At 39.7% G+C, this 21380-nt stretch overlaps 1 protein-coding gene across 1 annotated transcript in view; it reads left to right on the plus strand.

Moving 5' to 3' along the window:
- LOC127410973 (BRISC and BRCA1-A complex member 2) overlaps nucleotides 1-21380 on the plus strand; it is a 163114-nt gene that overhangs the window by 138718 nt on the left and 3016 nt on the right. Inside the window, exons 8-11 of the mRNA XM_051646274.1 lie at nucleotides 685-784; nucleotides 9631-9701; nucleotides 15313-15395; nucleotides 15542-15695. Of these exons, the coding sequence (XP_051502234.1) occupies nucleotides 685-784; nucleotides 9631-9701; nucleotides 15313-15395; nucleotides 15542-15695 (408 nt within the window). The remainder of the gene's footprint in view (nucleotides 1-684; nucleotides 785-9630; nucleotides 9702-15312; nucleotides 15396-15541; nucleotides 15696-21380) is intronic.

A 21380-nucleotide genomic window follows, 5' to 3' on the forward strand; every position in this document is an offset into this window, starting at 1 on the left:
AGGGTGTTCGATAGAATATTACCTTTTTTTGCTGTGGTTTCAAAATTGGTATAGAGAATTGTGACATTTTTCTGGTATTAGTACCGACTACTAAAATGTTGGTATTGTAACAGTCCTAATCTGCACTAAAACTAAGTACTTAAGAGTGTACAGTTAGATAGTACACCAATATTGGGACATACGACACGTCATAAAATTGCGTCTTATTACCACAGACCCGTTTGTCGCATGCTTTTTACGCTAACATGCAAGTTTTAACAAAATCTCTCCACTTGAAAGAATTGTTCACTCAGAAAGGATGGATCATTAATATTAACATGTATGCTGTGAGCAACAGCAAAGAATCCATCAGTGGAGATCTAACAAAACACTGACATGATAAATGTTAATCCAAATTATGCTTTTATTTCAAAATGATAATATAGATTAAAAAAACGCGCCACTGTGCCACTTTTTGGTTAAAATAATAGTACACCCCAAAATTGAGGTTCAGTTATAATTTATGTTAATGCGTTGTTCACGTTGTTAGCCTTGTATACATATAGACAAATAGTATGTGAATTGGGACACAGGGTCATTCATTCACTGATTTTGAATAACTATGAAGTCAGTTAGCTTTACCTATGAAGGTTTGGCTTGCGAGCATGAACTTCAGTGTTTTTTTAATGTTCCCTTTCTCTCTAGTGCACTTGGAGGGTCTTCGGCATTGCATATCCCAGCATTCCCCAGTGGAGGCTGCCTCATTGACTACGTGCCTCAAGTGTGCCAGTTACTCACAAACAAGGTAAATAATTATCCTTTGCTACAATTTTGTGTGCCCACACTTTATTAGGGCTCTCAAGATTGGACTCAAGATGGTGCCGAGTATGGCTGCTGCGTTGCGAGCTCCAACACAACATGGTAGTGTTTTGTTTGTTTTTGTTTACAATTCTTATGTTTTTTGTCTTGGATGTTGTCTGCCTTATTGTCTACGACAGACAAACACTTTTGGACATTGGTTCAGCAATTTCACAACGTAAACCGGACTTCAAATTCCTCAATGCCGACCCGCTGTTTACAAACACACAAGCGGAGCCCTTTTTCTGGGCAGCCCGGACGCAGAAACGCAGGAGGAAAAGGGGAAACAGAGCCGGCGTTCTCATCAGAGTAAGACGCCGCGCAAATCGACCCCTGCTACCCAATATTCTACTGGCAAATGTTCAGTCTCTGGATAACAAGCTCTGCGAGCTGAAAGCACGGATCTCTTTCCAACGAGAGACGAGGGACTGCTGCATTATCTGCCTTACGGAAACTTGGATGTCTGCTGAGATTCCAGACTCAGCCATTGAACCCGCGGGTTTCTCCGTTCACCGAGCAGACAGAGAAAAAGACCTCTCAGGTAAAAGCAGAGGTGGTGGTGTATATTTTATAATCAACAAATCCTGGTGTGATCAGAGGAACGCACATTCTATCAAGTCTTTCTGCTCTCCTGATCTGGAATTTCTCATGCTTCTGTGTCGACCATTCTGGCTACCGAGGGAATTCACAGTGGTCATTATCACTGCTGTGTACATCCCACCACAAGCCGACACAGACCGGGCACTCAAGGAACTGTATTGGAGTATAAGTGAGCAGGAAACCGTGCACCCTGAGGCCGCGTTCATTATGACCGGGGACAGTTTCAAATCAGTCGCACCAAAATACCACCAGCACATTAGTTTCAACACACGAGGGGACCGGGTTTTGGACCATTGCTACTCTCCCTTCCGGGATGGCTACAAATCCCTCCCCCGCCCATCATCGGACCACTCTTCCATTCTGCTTCTGCCCGCTTACAGGCAGAAACTGAAACAGGAAGCACCCACCCTCAGAACGATCCAGTGCTGGTCAGACCAATCAGACTCTACGCTACAGGACTGTTTTGATCACACGGACTGGGAGATGTTCCGGTCCGCCTCTGATGACTACATCGAGCTTTACGCTGATAGGGTAATGTGTTACATCAGAAAGTGCGTAGAGGACGTGGTTCCGACCAGAACAATACGGATCTATCCAAACCAGAAGCCATTGATAAATAGCGATGTTCGCACGGCACTTAATGTGCGGACCTCCGCTTTTAATTCCGGGAACGCGGAGGAGCATAAACAAGCCAGTTATGCCCTTATATCAGAACAGCAAAATGCCAGTACAGGAACAAGATTGAAGGACAGTTTAACACCACCAACTCTAGAAGCATGTGGCAGGGAATTAACATCATCATGGACTTTAAAGGGAATAAAAACTCCGCCATGAACACCACTGCCTCTCTCCCGGATGAGCTAAATAATTTTTATGCTCGTTTTGAGGGAAATAACACCGCCCTCGCGGAGAGAGCTCTCGCGGCTGAAGCTACAGAGGTTAGTTCACTCTCCGTCGCTGTAGTGGATGTAACCTGATCCTTCCGACGGGTGAATATCCGCAAAGCCGTGGGCCCAGATGGCATTCCGGGCCGCGTCACCAGAGCATGCGCGAACCAGCTGGCTGGTGTTTTTACGGACATTTTCAACCTTTCCCTCTCTTTGTCTGTAGTCCCCACATGCTTTAAAATATCCACCATTGTGCCTGTTCCAAAGCAATCCAAAATCACTTGCTTAAATGACTGGCGTCCTGTTGCTCTGACCCCCATCATCAGCAAATGCTTTGAGAGTCTAATCAGAGATTACATCTGCTCTGTGCTGCCTCTCTCTCTAGACCCATTGCAGTTTGCTTACCGTAACAACTGCTCCACTGATTATGCCATTGCATCTACAATACACACTGCTCTCTCCCACCTGGAAAGAAGAACACTTATGTAAGAATGTTGTTTGTAGACTACAGCTCAGTATTCAACACCATAGTGCCCTCCAAGCTAGATGAGAAACTCCAGGCTCTGAGCTTAAACAGCTCACTGTGCAGCTGGATCCTGGACTTCCTGTCAAGCAGACGCCAGGTGGTTAGAATAGGCAGCAACATCTCCTCATCACTGACCCTCAACACTGGAGCCCCACAGGGCTGTGTTCTCAGCCCACTCTTGTATTCCTTGTACACACATGACTGTGTGGCAACACATAGCTCCAATGCCATCATTAAGTTTGCTGATGACACGACGGTGGTAGGTCTGATCACTGACAATGATGAAACAGCCTACAGAGAGGAGGTGCACACTCTGACACACTGGTGTCAGGAGCACAACCTCTCCCTCAATGTCAGTAAGACAAAGGAGGTTGTGGTGGACTTCAGAAGAAAAGACAGAGAACACAGTCCCATCACCATCAATGGAGCACCAGTGGAGAGAGTCAGCAGCTTCATGTTCCAGGGTGTCCACATCACTGAGGAACTCACATGGTCCATCCACACTGAAGTCGTTGTGAAGAAGGCTCATCAGCGCCTCTTCTTCCTGAGACGGCTGAGGAAGTTTGGAATGAACCACCACATCCTCACACGGTTCTACACCTGCACTGTACAGAGCATCCTGACTGGCTGCATCTCCGCCTGGTATGGCAATAGCACAGCCCACAACCGCAAAGCACTGCAAAGGGTGGTGCGAACTACCAGACACATCATCGGAGGTGAGCTTCCCTCCCTCCAGGACATATATACCAGGCGGTGTGTGAAAATAGCTCAGAGGATCATCAGAGACTCCAGCCACCCGAGCCATGGGCTGTTCTCACTGCTACCATCAGGCAGGCGGTATCGCAGCATCAGGACCCGCACCAGCCGACTCCATGATAGCTTCTTCTCCCAAGCAATCAGACTTTTAAACTCTTGATCTCCCACGATCAAAATACATCAGCACTGCACTTTATTACTCTTACTCTTATATCTTACACCGGACCATCATAAATTATATTATTATATTATATTCTCTCTTAACAACTTACTATCAACCGACAGCCTGAATGTCAATACAGTACAATACAACCTATTGTACATTCTATATATACTATATATACTTTTTTTTATTGAATAATGTGTATCTATATTGTGTGTATTGTATACTATAGTGTATGTTATTATTTGTATATTGTGTGTAATTATGTGTATATTAGACTTTAAATTGTGTTGTGTTAATTTGATGTTATTGTAAATTGGTATATGTCTCATCACTGTCATGACTGCTATGTTGATCTGAACTGCACCCAAGAATTTCACACACCATTGCACTTGTGTATATGGCTGTGTGACAATAAAAGTGATTTGATTTGATTTGATTTGAAATATATCAAATTGTGCCATCAGTGAAGTGTGAGCTTGTACTGTATTGTATGTAGGACAAAATAATGCACTCAGAGTTCAGTTTGCACTGTGGAGTTCATGCACATATGCTTAGCAAATTCTGGCACACCTCTTCTTGTGTTTGAATGAATTGCATGCTTGTGTGTACATTGGTTTATGCACATCTCTGGTCTATGTGGGCAAAGGCCTGCAAAGACATGTGGAATTTAGATGGAGAAAATGTGTTTGTCTGTGGCCTGTGGAGTCACAGGCATTTCTCTCCCATGACATCTCCATTCTTTAGTTCAACCCAACTTTTCACATTCACTCAGACAGCTTGAATAATCAAGCCATTCATTTTCCACTTCATGCCCTACCAGTGCCCACCAGCTACCCATGACACGCTCACCTGAACTGGGGTCACACATTAGTCTACTTGGGGTCACCTTATAACATAGCCTGGATGAAACCAGACATGGGTGAAAATGTGCATACAGTATATTCTTGCTCCCTTAAGAAAAAGGCATGGTTATAAATGTACGTTAACAATAGGCAATTCAGGTTCATGTAGCACAGTGGTTGGTGCGTTTCTCAAAAGTCAGACACGATTGTTGAATTTAAAATCTGATTACTGTCATCAAGGTCAGATTGCTTTGGATAGGACGACTGGTGCATAAGATGGAATGTTTTGTTTTTTTCACAACAGGTGGTCAAACTATATATTACATTAACTATTGTAATTTATTTTTATTTTATGAGGTTTGCCATTTTTGCAGCCATGTTACCTGATTTTTGTTTTATTTATAAATGTAAAAAGTTACACTAGAATAGATAACAGGGTTGCAGATTTATCCCAAATTATGCAAAATATTTTGGGACAAAATATTTGTTTATAGTTAATGATAAACTTATATTTCCTATAACTATAAAACAATATTGTATTAATCAGGGTTGAATAATATGGTTGAACACTACAATTTGTGTAAAATTGAGAAAATGGAATGAGATTATTTACGTACTGTTGTGATTGAAGCTGATGTCTGTGATTTGTCATTATTTCGATGTTAAAATTATTTCTCGTATCCCACCTTAATATGTAGAGTCTGATGAAGTGAAGTCTAATTTTTTAAATATCTGGTATTGCAACATCACATTTGTTTGACTCACCTAGGGTCAGATGTTACAGGTTATGTTAATGTTACAGGAATCTGGGTGTTTTGAAATGATTCATACTTTGAACTGTTCATGGCCTACATAATGTTTGTGTCTAACCTGAAAATTATATTGTTATGACAGTTGGCATCTATGTCAGTGAATCTGTCTCATTTTGAATGGCATTTCCTGTTTCAGAATGCTGCACTCTGGACTGTTGTGATCAAGCATGTTCAGTGATCAACTCTTTTAGCTGTGATCTCACCGGTCAACATCTCCCACACTCGTTGTGTGGGTGTAGAGTTCACTGATCCAAAGTTCCTGACACACCTCCTCTAAACAAACACAGCTTAGAAAGAGCAAGTGTGTGTTTATGTGTGTGGCTTTGCATAGAGCGGCAGAATATTTCTGTCTGATGTGGGACCATCAGGAGCTGAGTCGTGAAACATAGCCTCTCTTTTTTTCTGCAATCATTGATTCTTACATCATACACACACAGCTGAGCTGCTCTCCTCTTAACCTCACCTGTTAGAAATACATCTTTCACCTCCTGTTGAGCTACTAAATCTATTAACAGGTCTGAGCTGAAAGACAAAGAACCTTCAGTTATTTACACCATTCTGTTTCAAAGAAATGCAGAAATTCAAACATTAAAAAAACATGTGCTGATAGACATTTTGAGCATTGCTGTATATGTGAGAGATGCCATTCCCCTCTCTTTCTCCCCAAATAGTTTTCTCGTCTAGCCAGACTTTAGACTACTGGCATAAAGTCTGATCCACTTTCCAGCTTATTCTGGTCAATAACTACCTAATTATACAAAAAGAATCCATCTTACCAAGATGTAAAACAACCATCCAAAGTTTTGCTTTTACATGCCATTTAGGGGTGGGTTTATCTTAAATAGTTGATACCACAATAATAGACAGACATGGAGAAATCTTATTCAAATATATGCACAAATTAGTCCGCAGATGGCAATACAGAAAACACTGAAAAAATCACTGCAAATGTGTGTAGACTTTGTGATCAGACTTTGTGATCCAAAAGTAATATGTACAGATTGTTTCACAGACATAACTTCAGAATATACATTCTACTTGTGAATATCTAGTTTACTTGCTTCAAAATGCCTCAAACAAAACTATGAATATCTTTCAAAGATTTGATCCCACTAACCTGGCAAACTTTGGAAAATCTTGATTTGTTCTTTCTCAGATGTGCTCATTGTTAACTGGTAAAGCTGGTAAAAACCTGTTTTCCCTTCCTGAAGTCATATAAAGAGCTTGCCTGAATGAGAAAGCCCTAGCCTTTTTTGTACATTATGCATCAGACTGCCATTGAGCATGTTTACATACACAACAATGTGCTGATAACTTCCAAAAATTATCTACTTGTGACGTCAAAACAAAAGAGTTACGCTGTTATGCACACAGCACATGTTGCGCACATACCATAAGTCGGTAAAAACACCGGTAAAAGTGTTTACATGTAACACGAAACTGAGGTTATTGGTAAAAATCTACTGATCAGTTTATGCCTAAACCATTTATGACCTCACCCCGTTAAAGGAAAGCCATTTAAGGCCTTTACATGACCACACACGTTGTCGGCTTAGTAAGCATAAACAGTGTAAGATCGTGCGCATTCAGTGAAGAGACTTGGGGCCATCTGAGGCTCAGGCTGGTCACATTTCTACTGTTCTGTCAATAAAAATCCCCAAAATGGGCAGTTTATCATTTTAGCTCTCTTGTTCATCCATCCAGGTGGAGAACTGCAGTCAGTCAGAACATGCTCTCATTTTGTGCTTTCAAGCTCAGTGATTATGTACATCTAAGAGGTCAGTTAGTGTAGGTCACCTTCATGCAGCAGTTCAGGGCCTGAGGATCTCTCACCTGCATTCAGTGGAGGACAGAGCTGCACAGATTACTCTAACTGCCACAAGCAAATTCTGCAGCTTTGCAGGAAAACAAAGGCAAGCTCTCTGGATGCCACATCTCATAAACAGGGCTTATAGCAAAAGCTTTTTAATCAACCTTTATTCACCATATATCATCACACTTTCACACAGAAAGAATTATGTGGAAGTGATTTTAAAATACAATTTATTGTTTAGTCTAGTAGTGATTCAATATTTTTCACGCTGAACAGTTATTCCTGTCATAAGACAACACTGTCGGAGCTGTGGCCTACTGATTAGCGCACATGACACAATTAATTATATATCAGCCAGTACAATTAATTGGTGGATATTTAGCTGTTTTAAGATTATTGACATTGATCCAATTGGCAGAATAACAGAAGTGGTCATTCTGCACTCTAGATGTTGGCATCTGCCATTAAAAGTCCCATATCGATCAACCACTAAACACAATGCAAATCCCATTATACAGTTTTGCTCAAAAGTTTGCATACCCTGGCAGATATTGTGAAATTTTTGCATTGATTTTGAAAATGACTGATCAAAAGTCTTTTATTTAAGGATAGTGATCATATGAAGCCATTTATTATCACATAGTTGTTTGGCTCCTTTTGAAATCATAATGATAACAGAAATAAAAGAATGGCCCTGATCAAAAGTTTACATACCCTTGAATGTTTGGTCTTGTTACAGACACACAAGGTGACACACACAGGGTTAAATGGCAATTAAAGGTTAATTTCCCACACCAGTGGCTTTTTAAATTGCAATTAGTGTTTGTGTATAAATAGTCAATGAGTTTGTTAGCTCTCACATGGATGCACTGAGCAGGCTAGATACTGAGCCATGGGGAGCAGAAAAGAACTGTCAAGAGACCTGTGTAACAAGGTAATGGAAATATATAAAGATGGAAAAGGATATAAAAAGATATCCAAAGCCTTGAAAATGCCAGTCAGTACTGTTCAATCACTTATTAAGAAGTGGAAAATTCGGGGATCTCTTGATACCAAGCCAAGGTCAGGAAGACCAAGAAAGATTTCAGCCACAACTGCCAGAAGAATTGTTTGGTATACAAAGAAAAACCCACAGGTAACCTCAGGAGAAATACAGACTGCTCTGGAAAAAGACGGTGTGGTTGTTTCAAGGCGCACAATACAATAATGACACCTCTCCAAACTTAGCGCTTATGGTTGTGACCATAAAACTCTATTTTGGTCTCGTCACTCCAAATTACAGTGTGCCAGAAGCTGTGAGGCATGTCAAGGTGTTGTCGGGCATATTGTAACCGGGCTTTTTAGTGGCATTGGCTTCTTTCTGGCAACTCGACCATGCAGCTCATTTTTGTATCATATTGTATCAAGTATCATCATATTGTGCTCCTTGAAACAACCACACCATCTTTTTCCAGAGCTGCCTGTATTTCTCCTGAGGTTACCTGTGGGTTCTTCTTTGTATCCTGAACAATTCTTCTGGCAGTTGTGGCTGAAATCTTTCTTGGTCTACCTGACCTTGGCTTGGTATCAAGAGATCCCCGAATTTTCCACTTCTTAATAAGTGATTGAACAGTACTGACTGGCATTTTCAAGGCTTTGGATATCTTTTTATATCCTTTTCCATCTTTATAAAGTTCCATTACCTTGTTACACAGGTATTTTGACAGTAATTTTCTGCTCCCCATGGCTCAGAATCTAGCCTGCTCAGTGTATCCACGTGAGAGTTAACAAACTCATTGATCATGTATACACAGACACTAATTGCCATTTAAACCTGTGTGTGTCACCTTGTGTGTCTGTAACAAGGCCAAACATTCAAGGGTATGTAAACTTTTGATCAGGGCTATTTGGGTGATTTCTGTTATCATTATGATTTAAAAAGGAGCCAAAAAACTATGTGATAATAAATGGCTTCATATGATCACTATCCTTAAATAAAAGACAGTTGTTTTTTTTTGCATGATCAGTCATATTTTTAAAATCAATGCCAAAATGTCACAATTTCTGCCAGGGTATGCAAACTTTTGAGCACAGCTGTATCTAGCCTATATATTGTAGTTTCAAAATATTTATGATAATAATAATCTTTTTTTATTATTATTATTAATTACAAACCCAAACCCGAAGTTATTGAAAAACTGACATGAACTTGGCCCAAAACCCAATGGTTTGCTTGGTCCCATCTGGCCCGTGTTGGGTAACAGACCTCTATAGTATATAAAGCGTTAGATAATGATACCCATTCTTGTGTGCAATAAAGTTTTTTTTCTTACAGTGCCATGCATTTCATTCTCTAATCTTCTTTCACTCTTTACCACAAAACTGTCACTTTATTTTCTCTGTTTTTCTCAGGTGCAGTATGTGATCCAAGGATATCACAAGAGGAGAGAATACATTGCTGCTTTTCTCAGCCACTTTGGAATGTGAGTCCTTTTTACCCCTAAAGATTGTTCATGCTCAATTCATCTCTGTGACATTTTAAGTAAAATTCTAGTGTTGTCAACGGTTGGATTTTGAAACCATTAAGCTTAGAAAAAACAGACTGATCAAAGAGTGAGAATTCAGGTTAAATGGCAGACGTCTTTTTCATAAAGCTGCTAGCCCAAAAGAGAGCTTGACCCAGATGGAATTTAAGGAATTTCATATTTTCTGCTCTGATTTTGGAGGGAAATCTGCAGAATGGATTTAAAATAAGATTTGTCGATTTAAAGGGTTAATTTAGTGCAATTATTTATATAAAAAATAACACGTTATTGTTGGGCCTCATGTATTCAGATAGAAGACAAAGGCAGGCCTAACACAATCGTAAAACCTAACTCATGCCCCCACATACCAAGTCATAAATTTTACTGATAAAAATCGCGCCAAAATCAAACAAAGGGAGTCCAAAACAGACTACAAATCCCATGAAGCCTTGTTCACTAAAGGATCGAACTCTCAACTCCTATTGGATGAGGCACACGACAGAACGCACCTCAACCATGACATCATCAGGAGTAGAAATACCTCTGAAATGCTTCCGGGATTTGTTTCCAGCAACTTTGCTCGCCGTGTGTAGATGCAGCTCATCGCTGCTCTCAGGTGCAGCCTCGTGGCACAAGGAAGTAACATCTGACTTGAAACTGTGGCCATACAATCTCCATCTCGCTGGACGAGTTGAGATTACTCTGTGTTCCACCGAACACTCTAACGGATCCAAAGGAGGCCGCCGAGCAATCCGCATCTTCATCCGTTTGCCTGCAGAAGTGAAGAGAAAGAGTTCTCTTCCCTCTTCAATCAAGTCGACGTCGCTGATTTCTCCGCCAGCCCGCTGAGAATCAGCAGCCATACTGCCCGCCGACAGAGGGAAACGGCCTCCCGTCATCACCCGAGCCTCGAGGAACCGAGTCGGAGTTAAAGGACGGATGAACACACATTCTGCATCCTTATGCGATTCAAGTAAGAGGTTTACGTCTGGGCAGAGATAGAATATTGTAGTGTGTTATACTTGTGTATCAAGGTTATTGCTTGTACAGTTTACGGACCGCCATGTCCGCTCATTATTAATACTCAGGGTATTAATTATCATGAATTTGATTTGCTGTATTGTAGTCCAACCACATTGGACTGTTGTGCATTTCCGCTATCGCGGGTGAGACCGGCAAACTGAGTTTATCCATTAAAGAATCGAAGACCGCGGGATGGTTTATGAGCCGTCCACCACGTCTCTGAGTGATAAACTAACAGCTGCTTTCTCTCCCACGATCACGAAATCGGCTTTGGGGCCGTCACTTAATTCTCTCTCTCTCTCTCGTACTATCACACACACACACACACACACGCACGCGACCCCTCACAAACATTCTCGCACACATTTTTGGCTAGTAGATAGCTTCGTGATAAAGATCAGCTTTGTCCCTAAGCTACCATTGACTGGTTTCTCTCCGCCCACATTCGCAGCCATATTCTCTTGCCGGAAGTCTCACGTGACATACTCTCCACGAGAGTCACGTCCGCCATTTTGTGTGCGTCCCTCATTACACACACACACACCCTCATGTGTTATAGGATTATTTTGTTTTCCAAATCTAATCATATCACTGTTTAGTTTGTAGTTGTAAGTCGGAAGTTTATTGACTGCATTGTATTAATTATTAATTGATATTACTGCATAAATAAACTTTGTTATATTACAAAGAGAAGTGTTTTGGTTTGTTTTGCATACACCTGTGTCATGCTGACGGGATGTCAGTGCTCGGATTCAAGCCTTCATTCATTGTTTTTTTCCCGAAAATCGATATTCTTCGGATGTCGATTTTCCTAAGAAAACAATCTAATATTGAGACTGTTATACTGTCTGGTTATTAGTCCCTGATTCCAGGGTGGTGCCCTGTCAGTGTTAATCCTTATTAATATTCTATTGATTTTTGATAATTGATCATTATCTTTGATGATTGTTGAATATGAATGATCAATAAGCTAGTGTTAATTTTAATTAATGTTTCATCGATGTTAACAATTAACGATTATCTTTGATAATTGTTGATTTAAAGGATTAGAAAAAGCTAACATTGATTCTCGTCAATGTTCTTTTGATTTTAATAATTAATAATTATCTTTGATAATTATTAATTATTGCTAATAACCAAACTTGCTCCTAAACGTAGCGCACTACATTTACTGGAGCCCCATATGAGGTTTTAATGAGTTAGATTCAATTAATTAATTTAAATATTAATTAAAAACTAAATAAATAATTATTAATTATTTCTGATAGTAACACTGATCTAAACAACCAGTAAAGCCCTACATTATTGACAGTTAATCATGCCCCCAAACATCCATAAATTCATTAGTAAGGAATTTTCCTACCATCTGATCAATTGAAGCTTGAAGCACCACTCTCATGTTTTTGCAAGTAGCAGTCAGCAGTGGGGCAGTCAGCGCAACTCTTGCTCTACAGGCACACTTACCAAGAGCAGGCGGCACAAAATGAGGAACCTCAAACAGCAGCATGCGTTTTTGCATTCAGATACATTTGGGCAGAGCCAAACTGAATGCAGGGGTCTCTAGATGCATTTTTCAAAGTTTTGAATTACATTTAACTTGACACAGCATCCTAAAAATGAGTTATGATGTAAAACGATGAATATAAATCAGTGTCCATAGAGCAACAAAGAAAAAATGTTAATGGAACGGAAAAAAGCATTAAATTAAAAAAATAAATTACCAAATGAAAAAATAATATTGTTAGGCCTATATAATTGCCTTTACAAAAGCTTAAATTAGCCTTACCCTGTTCTGTAGATGAAAAAAGTCGGCAGAATGACATTCTCAGAATGTTCTACACTTTTTTTAAGACTATAAACTATCAGAACTATTTGTCCAATGCTGAGTTCACTTTCAGAAAACTAGCTTTTGAACATTTTAAAATGTTTAAAATTTTTAAATGTAACCCTCTTTACCTCGGATCGCGTTTGCTGAGCTTCTTTTGAAAATATAAATTGCATTATGATGCTAAAATTAATTTTAGATGACAATCAAGTTTAGTTGGTTGTTAAAAGTTGCTGGACAAATATGTGGGACATAATGCAGTTGTGATGGCAATGTTTTAGATTAGATGATTATTCAAAATAGCCTATTTAATATCAGGAATGTATCATATATGTAAACCCTGATATTACACCGCATGCATTTTTCTTTAATAGCTGTGCACACAGCATATACACATCGATGGATGGTCCTTATACTAAGACCGAAAATTTCCCCACTACTTGGTGCAGGTTGCCAGCTTGAACAGGGCCATGACAATTCGCTTTCGGGTCAGAACCGGTGACAACCTGCGATAGGCGCAACATCAGGTCCAATGTTACAGTCCTATCAGAAGGGCAACTGTTCCCTTTTGATTGAAATTCCTCCTCTTCTGGTTGCATTTATTTGTGAAATGAAAATGACAGTAAGCTGACTAATTTCAATGAATTGTCTCAATACTCTCCCCATTTTACATCGGGAGGCGAAAGGTACACAATTAGCGATATACAGACACACATTTCTGTATGGAAATGGCTTAAGGGCAGATTTCTTTTGCGCTAAACCAAAACTTATGTGATATTTTTTTATTTTTAAGCATGACGTCATCACGCACACCATTTTCATTGATAAAAGGCCAATGGAATCAAGCAGAAGACGGCAAATTTCGCAAAACAAATTTTTCTCGCATTTTCACTTTGTCAGTAACAAAACAGCATGAAAAGTGGATGGAAACTAGGTTATTGATGAAGTACAATTCCCCCACACTTTCAGCACTCATAAATCCCCATATAAGGACTTTACCACCACTGTACATCACTGTGGGTACCATGCACTTTCCACTGTACTCCTCGTGTGACGGCATGCATTTTGGATTCCATCAGATCCAAAAAAAAATGTTTTTTTACTTTGGGCTCATGAGATCAGCTTATAGAGCCTTCCTGCATTCCACTGCTTTGTAGTTTGTGTCTTACTGTGTGAGATGAAACAGTCACTCCAGTTTGGCTTCCCACAGCTTTTGCCAGCTCTGAGGCAGGTGCTTGGCGATTGTTAGCAAAAATCGTTCATCATGATGTAAAAGCTTACAGTGATGGTCTGAACATTTCAGGAAGCTTGTCACAAGTCCATCCTTTTTGAATTTCTGTGTTACTTTTGCTACTGTGTTTTGAGTCAATAACAGTGACTTGCTAATACTTTTGTACCATTGTCCCCTTTTGTGCAAATAAATCATTTTCTTTCTTCATTTACTTAACAATTCTCTCCCATGTGGTCCATTTGTTGTCAGCATTGAGTCTGAGAGTGATTCAATGGGTTAAGTAACACTTTTATACTTTTTATACGCCTATTTGAGTGTGATGGTTCAAAAGAATAATCTGCTGATCAGTGTCCCTCAACCAGCAGGGTTGTTAGCACAATTGACAAATGTTATATATATATATATATATATATATATATATATATATATATATATATATATATATATATATATATATATATATATTTATAAATAAACAGCCAAGGGCTGCATTCAAATTTTCAGGATGCTTCTGCAGAATATTGTGGGGTCAGATTCTTTGTGGGCCTGATTGATACGATCCTCTAAATGCTCATCAAGTGCACTGTTGCATCAAATGAATGTCTTATGTTTGGTGTGGTGTAAAACTGCCGCTGCAAGTACAGGCCTGGACTGGTAACCAGTAAAGCCACTTAGCACAGTGGCACACCCCTGTGATCATGAGAAATTAGTTACCCGCACTAGTTCCTTTTTATTTCTTAATTACTTGGGATAATTCTGCTTCTTATTAGTCAAACAAGTGCAGACAGTTGCTGCATAATGGGCGGTAATACACAAGGCACCAAGATGTCTTCGGTTTAACACACCTTAATGCAGTAACCTTATACTATACATTGATTTATTTATTTATTAGAATATGATGTGCTGTTAATGAAGGCTATTATAGAAAGATTGCTTGTCTGAATTTATTGGGGCAAGACACTAATAACCTACATAGTTTTATTAATTTTTTTTATTTTTTTTTTTTTTTTTTATTTAGTTCTGTTTAAAGTATATTAAGTGACCAAAAAAGTATTTCGACACGTAACTCACTCTTAACAAATGTATTCAATTGCAGTACAAAACAAAATATAAAATCAAAGTGGTATCTGCAAGAACTTTTTTTGCTGTTAATTTTAACAAGCTAGTACCAACAGGATTTTTTGTGGATGTATGAAGTCAGTTCCCTTAAGTTTACACAGGTGCCCTAGCAGAGTAACCACAGGTGTAGTTCATCCATTAACTATGGTCACGTTCCACTAACATTTGTCAACTAGGAAGTGCCCAAATACTTTTTGTTTTCTGTGTTTTTATCATTTAAAGCGTATTTTTGTGAAACGTTTTGCTTGAAAAGTGTGCTTGTGCTCTTTCTCTAATATAAATGTCACTTGGTATGTATGTTTCTGATGCACATTAAAGTGTGCAAACTTTATGTCATGTAGTTTCACCGTTTCTCTGTTGTGTCTGTACAGGGGGGTGGTAGAGTATGATGCTGTTGGGTTTACCAAACTCACCCTTTTGCTTATGTGGAAAGACTTCTGCTTCCTGGTCCATGGTGAGATACACACAGAGATAATGCTTGTATACACCGGTGTTGTCAACATATACATTATGATAATATGAATTCTTATCCCTGTCTATCGTGTACCACATTCATCACTGTTTCTTGTTGTTCTGTTCACTCTCACTGTCTTCCTGTAGTGGACCTGCCTTTGTACTTCCCCCGAGATCAGCCCACCCTCACATTTCAGTCTATCTATCACTTCACCAGTAGCGGGCAGCTGTACTCTCAGGTGCAGAAGTCTTACCCCTACAGTCCACGCTGGGATGGCAACGAGATGGCCAAACGAGCCAAGTAAGAACCAATTATCAAACATTTACAATGTCCTTTTAAGGCAAGCCACTTTAAGGCAAGCTATTTTCCATGTAGACAATAGACCTTAGTCAGGGTAGATGTCATAGTGAATTTAACACAAATGAAAACAAGACTTTGAGGGCTAGACTTACAGTCTGTATAATGGCATGCACTGTATAAAGGTCCTAGATCACACTTAACTTTCAGATATACAGTTGTGCTCAAAAGTTTGCATACCCTTGGAGTATTAGTAATATATGTACTATTTTTAAAGAAAACATGAGTGAGAAGGCAAAACACATTTCTTTTATTTCTTATGGGATACATATTCAACTGTAGGTTATAACAGAATGGCACAATCATAAAACAAAACATGGCAACAATGAAAAAATGAAATGACCCTGTTCAAAAGTCTGCATACCCTTAGTTCTTAATACTGTGTATTGCCCCCTTTAGCATCAATGACAGCATGCAGTCTTTTGTAATAGTTGTCTATGAGGCCCCAAATTCTTGCAGGTGGTATAGCTGCCCATTCGTCTTGGCAAAATGCCTCCAGGTCATGCAAAGTCTTTGGTCGTCTTGCATGAACCGCACGTCTGAGATCTCCCCAGAGTGGCTCGATGATATTAAGGTCAGGAGACTGTGATGGCCACTCCAGAACCTTCACCTTTTTCTGCTGTAACCACTGGATGGTCAACTTGGCCTTGTGCTTAGGGTCATTGTCATGCTGGAAAGTCCAAGAGCGTCCCATGCGCAGCTTTCGTGCAGAAGAATGCAAATTGTCTGCCAGTATTTTCTGATAACATGCTGCATTCATCTTGCCATCAATTTTCACAAGATTCCCCGTGCCTTTAGAGCTCACACACCCCCAAAACATCAGTGAGCCACCACCATGCTTCACAGTGGGGATGGTATTCTTTTCACTATAGGCCTTGTTGACCCCTCTCCAAACATATCACTTATGGTTGTGACCATAAAGCTTTATTTTGGTCTTGTCACTCCAAATAACAGTGTGCCAGAAGCATTGAGGCGTGTCAAGGTGTTGTCGGGCATATTGTAACCGGGCTTTTTAGTGGCATTGGCAACTCAACCATGCAGCTCATTTTTGTTCAAGTTTCGTCGTATTGTGCTCCTTGAAACAACCACACCGTCTTTTTCCAGAGCAGCCTGTATTTCTCCTGAGGTTACCTGTGGGTTTTTCTTTGTATCCCGAACAATTCTTCTGGCAGTTGTGGCTGAAATCTTTCTTGGTCTACCTGACCTTGGCTTGGTATCAAGAGATCCCCGAATTTTCCACTTCTTAATAAGTGATTGAACAGTACTGACTGGCATTTTCAAGGCTTTGGATATATTTTTATATCCTTTTCCATCTTTATAAAGTTCCATTACCTTGTTACGCAGGTCTTTTGACAGTTCTTTTCTGCTCCCCATGGCTCACTATCTATCCTGCTCAGTGCATCCACATGAGAGCTAATAAACTCATTGACTATTTATACACAGACACTAATTGCAATTTTAAAAGCCACAGGTGTGGGAAATTAACCTTTAATTGCCATTTAAACCTGTGTGTGTCACCTTGTGTCTGTAACAAGGCCAAACATTCAAGGGTATGTAAACTTTTGATCAGGGCCATTTGGGTGATTTCTGTTATCATTATTATTTAAAAAGGAGCCAAACAACTATGTGATGATAAATGGCTTCATATGATCATTACCCTTAAATAAAAGACATTTTTGCATGATCAGTCATATTTTCAAAATCAATGCCAAAATTTCACAATATCTGCCAGGGTATGCAAACTTTTGAGCACAATAGTCCACCCACTTTTACAGCCATCTTGGTTCCCAAAGTATTTTTCACATTCATTTTTTCCATAGGGATTTTATAAAATCCTTCACAGAAGCATTTTATGAAGCCATGAACCAAATCAACCAACTCTGAGGTGAATCACAACATTACAAACTTTGATTTGAAGCAAAAAAAGGGGGGAAAATGGATAAAAAGGTACAAGACTGTGTACTTAATGAGGAAATGAACTACATGGCATGAAGCATTACGAATGACATAATTCAATGAAGAAATATAAAACTATTGATTTAAAGTTGTTGCTTATAAGTATAGAAACAATATATATTAATTTTATTGTAAAATTTTCAGAATTGAATATTTGCCAATATGTATGTAGCTTGAGAGTGTAGGAAGGCCAACTCGATTGTCATTCACATTACATCATGGGAGTGGGCGGTTGCTGCAGAGCTTGTTTGACACACATTGTTGGCTGCAATTCTCTGATTGGTGAAGTGTTTCTCTTCACAATCATGGATAGTGTAGTTCCTCACCAACAATTTCATTATTAAACATGATTTCTAAAACAATTCGGTTGAAATTACATGGACTGATGGCTTCAACAGAGGCATATACCATTGGTAAAAAACCACAGAGTAAAGTTTATAAGTTTTAGATAAAAATTAATTCACCTATGGAGAAAATTAATGGAATTTTTACTTCTGGAACCCGACTATTGTGCTCTATTGTAGAGTTTGTTTGTTTGTTTATTGTTTTTTTTGTTTTGTTTTTTTACTTATAATTATTATTTTTATTTTTTTTTTAAGATGTATTTTCAATGTAATTTAAACAACAGTTCAACCCATTGAACAGACTGCACTTCTATCCCTCACAGCCTTGTTTTCAGTCCTGTTACTCTGACTAATGTCCACAGGCACACAAGTACATTACAGCTTCAGTCTACTTGAATCGGGAAAGACGAACCTCTCCAAAACTGTTTGTCAAGATTTTTTTCATTAACATGTCAAATCATAGATTAAATCTGATACCAATGTTATCATAATTTTTGTTTCTTTAGCTCAAATCATGTTATAAAAATGTTTTTTGTTCTCTAGGCTGGTCTGGCTAATGCATATGTGTGTTCTACATGAGTAAAGAAAAAGAGAAAACGCCTCTGTCAATAACGTGATTGGCTCTTTTAACTGAAAGGTGTGGCTTCCATTCATACAGCCACTGTATTAAGACTTGTAAATTCTCCCATTCTATTTTCTGCAATTAGTCTGACTGCTGCACCTTATACCGTCTCTGACGATTAGCAATTAATAACGAATCCACGCAGAAAAATAGCAAAAGACCTTTTTTTCTTACTGTGATGATGCATTCCTCTTATTCCTTTCCACTTCCTGTGAAATGCTAAGCTGAGTGGAGTGAAAGCAGTTGCTGGAATGTGTGGCTTTCACCTTTAGACTGTTGTCCCAGCCACACCTCACTGCTGGAGAGAACTCTTTGTCCTGAATGTGAAAAGTGTCACAGATAATGAATTTCTACTCTTTGTGTTCAGTCCATATCTTATCTCTGCGCTGCTAACTTGTCATTTGGCTCTTTGGCTTTAATCATGCAACAACTCTAGATGCCCTGATTACTAGCCAGTTTTATCTGGGCTTTTCCATAATTTCACCTGATTGGTTGTAGCTTTGATTTCCTCTCTTGTTTAAACATTACAGATTAGTGTTGTCACAATAACAACATTTTAGTGCTGAAATTTAATGATTCTTGATACCAATTTTTATCCCACAGCCAAAGCAGATATGCGACTCTCATGCATTTAAAAAAAAGCTAAATATGAAAAAAATTAATTAACTAATTAAACTAAAGGTATTTCAAGTATTTCTCCATTAAATAAATAAAAAAAATAAAAAATTTCTCAAGTAATTATTGAAGAAAACAGTCAGTAATAAAATAAAAAACACAAGCAGTAGTACAAGATACAAATGAAGTAAACAGTGCTTGAAGTATGTGTGATGAGGAGGGGGGCATGGCCAGGCCGTAAGGGTGCATGGCCGGTCCTGAGTCAACTAATCAGCAAGAGAGAGAGATAAAGGGGAGCCGGAGACACCAGTTCAGGAGAGAGGGAGACACGCAGCCGCTGTGTGTGTTCTATGTGTTTTATGTTATTTTAAGTTGAGTTTATGTCATTAAAGTTTACGTTGACTGTTCTACCGGTTCCTGTCTCCTCCTTGCCCATCCTTTACCCGTTACATTGGTGTCGTTATATTCCCGCCGCCTCCTTACCCATCCCTTACCCGTGACACTTGTGCCAGCACCTTGGAAGGAGGAGGGATGCGCTGTCGTGGAGTCCTCGCCACTGCCATCCGCCAAGGGAGGAGTCTCTGCCGGCCACCGGGAGTTGGAGGAACCGCTGCCATCCGCTAAGAAGGGGAGGAGCCATTCCATCTACCAGGGGTTGGAGGACTCGCTGCCGTCCGCCTGGGATGAGCAGCTGTCATCCGCCAGAGGGCAGAGGAGTGGCTGAGGACCAAGCGACGGCGTGTCCGGGGACCAGCGAGCAAGTTTTTCTCTCTCCTCTCTCTCTGTGTCTCTCCCGCTCGCCCTTTCCCTCTCCCTCCCCTCGTCTCACCAGGTTCCCAGGAGGCGGGGTGGACCATCGGCTGGCAGAATGGCCAGAAGGGCAGCATCTCTTCTCCAGAGATGGGGGGGGAGTAGGCCAGTCTGGGTGGTGCCCTGGCCTGAATCGGGCGGGGGAGGAGTGTGACGAGGAAGAGGGCGTGGCCAGGCCGTGAGGGTGCACGGCCGGAGCTGAGTCAACTAATCAGCGGGAGAGAGAGATAAAGGGGAGCCGGAGATGCCAGTTCAGGAGAGATAGAGACACATGTGGCCGCTGTGTGTGTGTGTGTGCGGCTATGTGTTTTATGTTATTTTAAGTTGAGTTTGTCATTAAGGTTTACGTTGACTATTCTACTGGTTCCTGCCTCCTCCTTGCCCATCCTTTACCCGTTACATTGGTGCCGTTACATTCCCGCCTCTTCCTTGCCCATTCCTTAACTGTTACAGTATGTAGTGTATGTAGTATGTAGTAACAGCAGTACTGTATATAGTTTTCACATGAACATTAAGTCATTGAAAAAATACAAAAGTAACCAAATGTAAAATAAAACTACTCAAATTGTATTATTTTTCATAAGTCCAAAAATGTATTAGGCTATCATTACCTACAGTATAAAAGTCTATAGTTTTGGCCAATGATGTAATTCATGCTTTACTGCCGTTATTCAAACTCTATTTGTTACGCGAGGCATAGTGTACAGTCAGCTGGTCGTTATCACGAAATAAACCCTATAAGGGTGGTCAAGACCACAACACAGAGCGTTAAAACACCCTAAAGGGGTTTATTAAGCAATAATGACCAACGGACTGTACATTATCCCAGTTATTACACACTAACTACCAAATAAACAAATACATGGACATGAAATATTGATTTGCATTGAAATTATGAGACGATGTAAAAAGAAAGAGATCCCAAAGTCTCAGAAACAGATGAAATTCTATCTCGGATTAGCATTGGAGTTCTAATGAAACTGTTGGTGTTTATTTTGTGAAAAAGACCATCCGATTACTCGTTGTCTTGGTTATTACAAGACTATTTGCTAAAATTATTTGATATAAGTTTAAATTATTTTATTAGCTCACTTGTAGAGATTGCAAATTGAACTAAGAAGTAGGAAAGATGAGTCGCAATACCCGAATGATATCACTGTTTCCCCAGATGTGAAATCATTATTTAGAAACATCAGACTGATGGATGGTTGAATTGACCTATCAGAATTGAGTATTCCAGGGAGCCGTTTAATAAATGCTGCTAATAAAGAACGTGTGTGT

Source organism: Myxocyprinus asiaticus, chromosome 20 (assembly GCF_019703515.2).
Source record: "Myxocyprinus asiaticus isolate MX2 ecotype Aquarium Trade chromosome 20, UBuf_Myxa_2, whole genome shotgun sequence".
NCBI lineage: Eukaryota > Metazoa > Chordata > Actinopteri > Cypriniformes > Catostomidae > Myxocyprinus > Myxocyprinus asiaticus.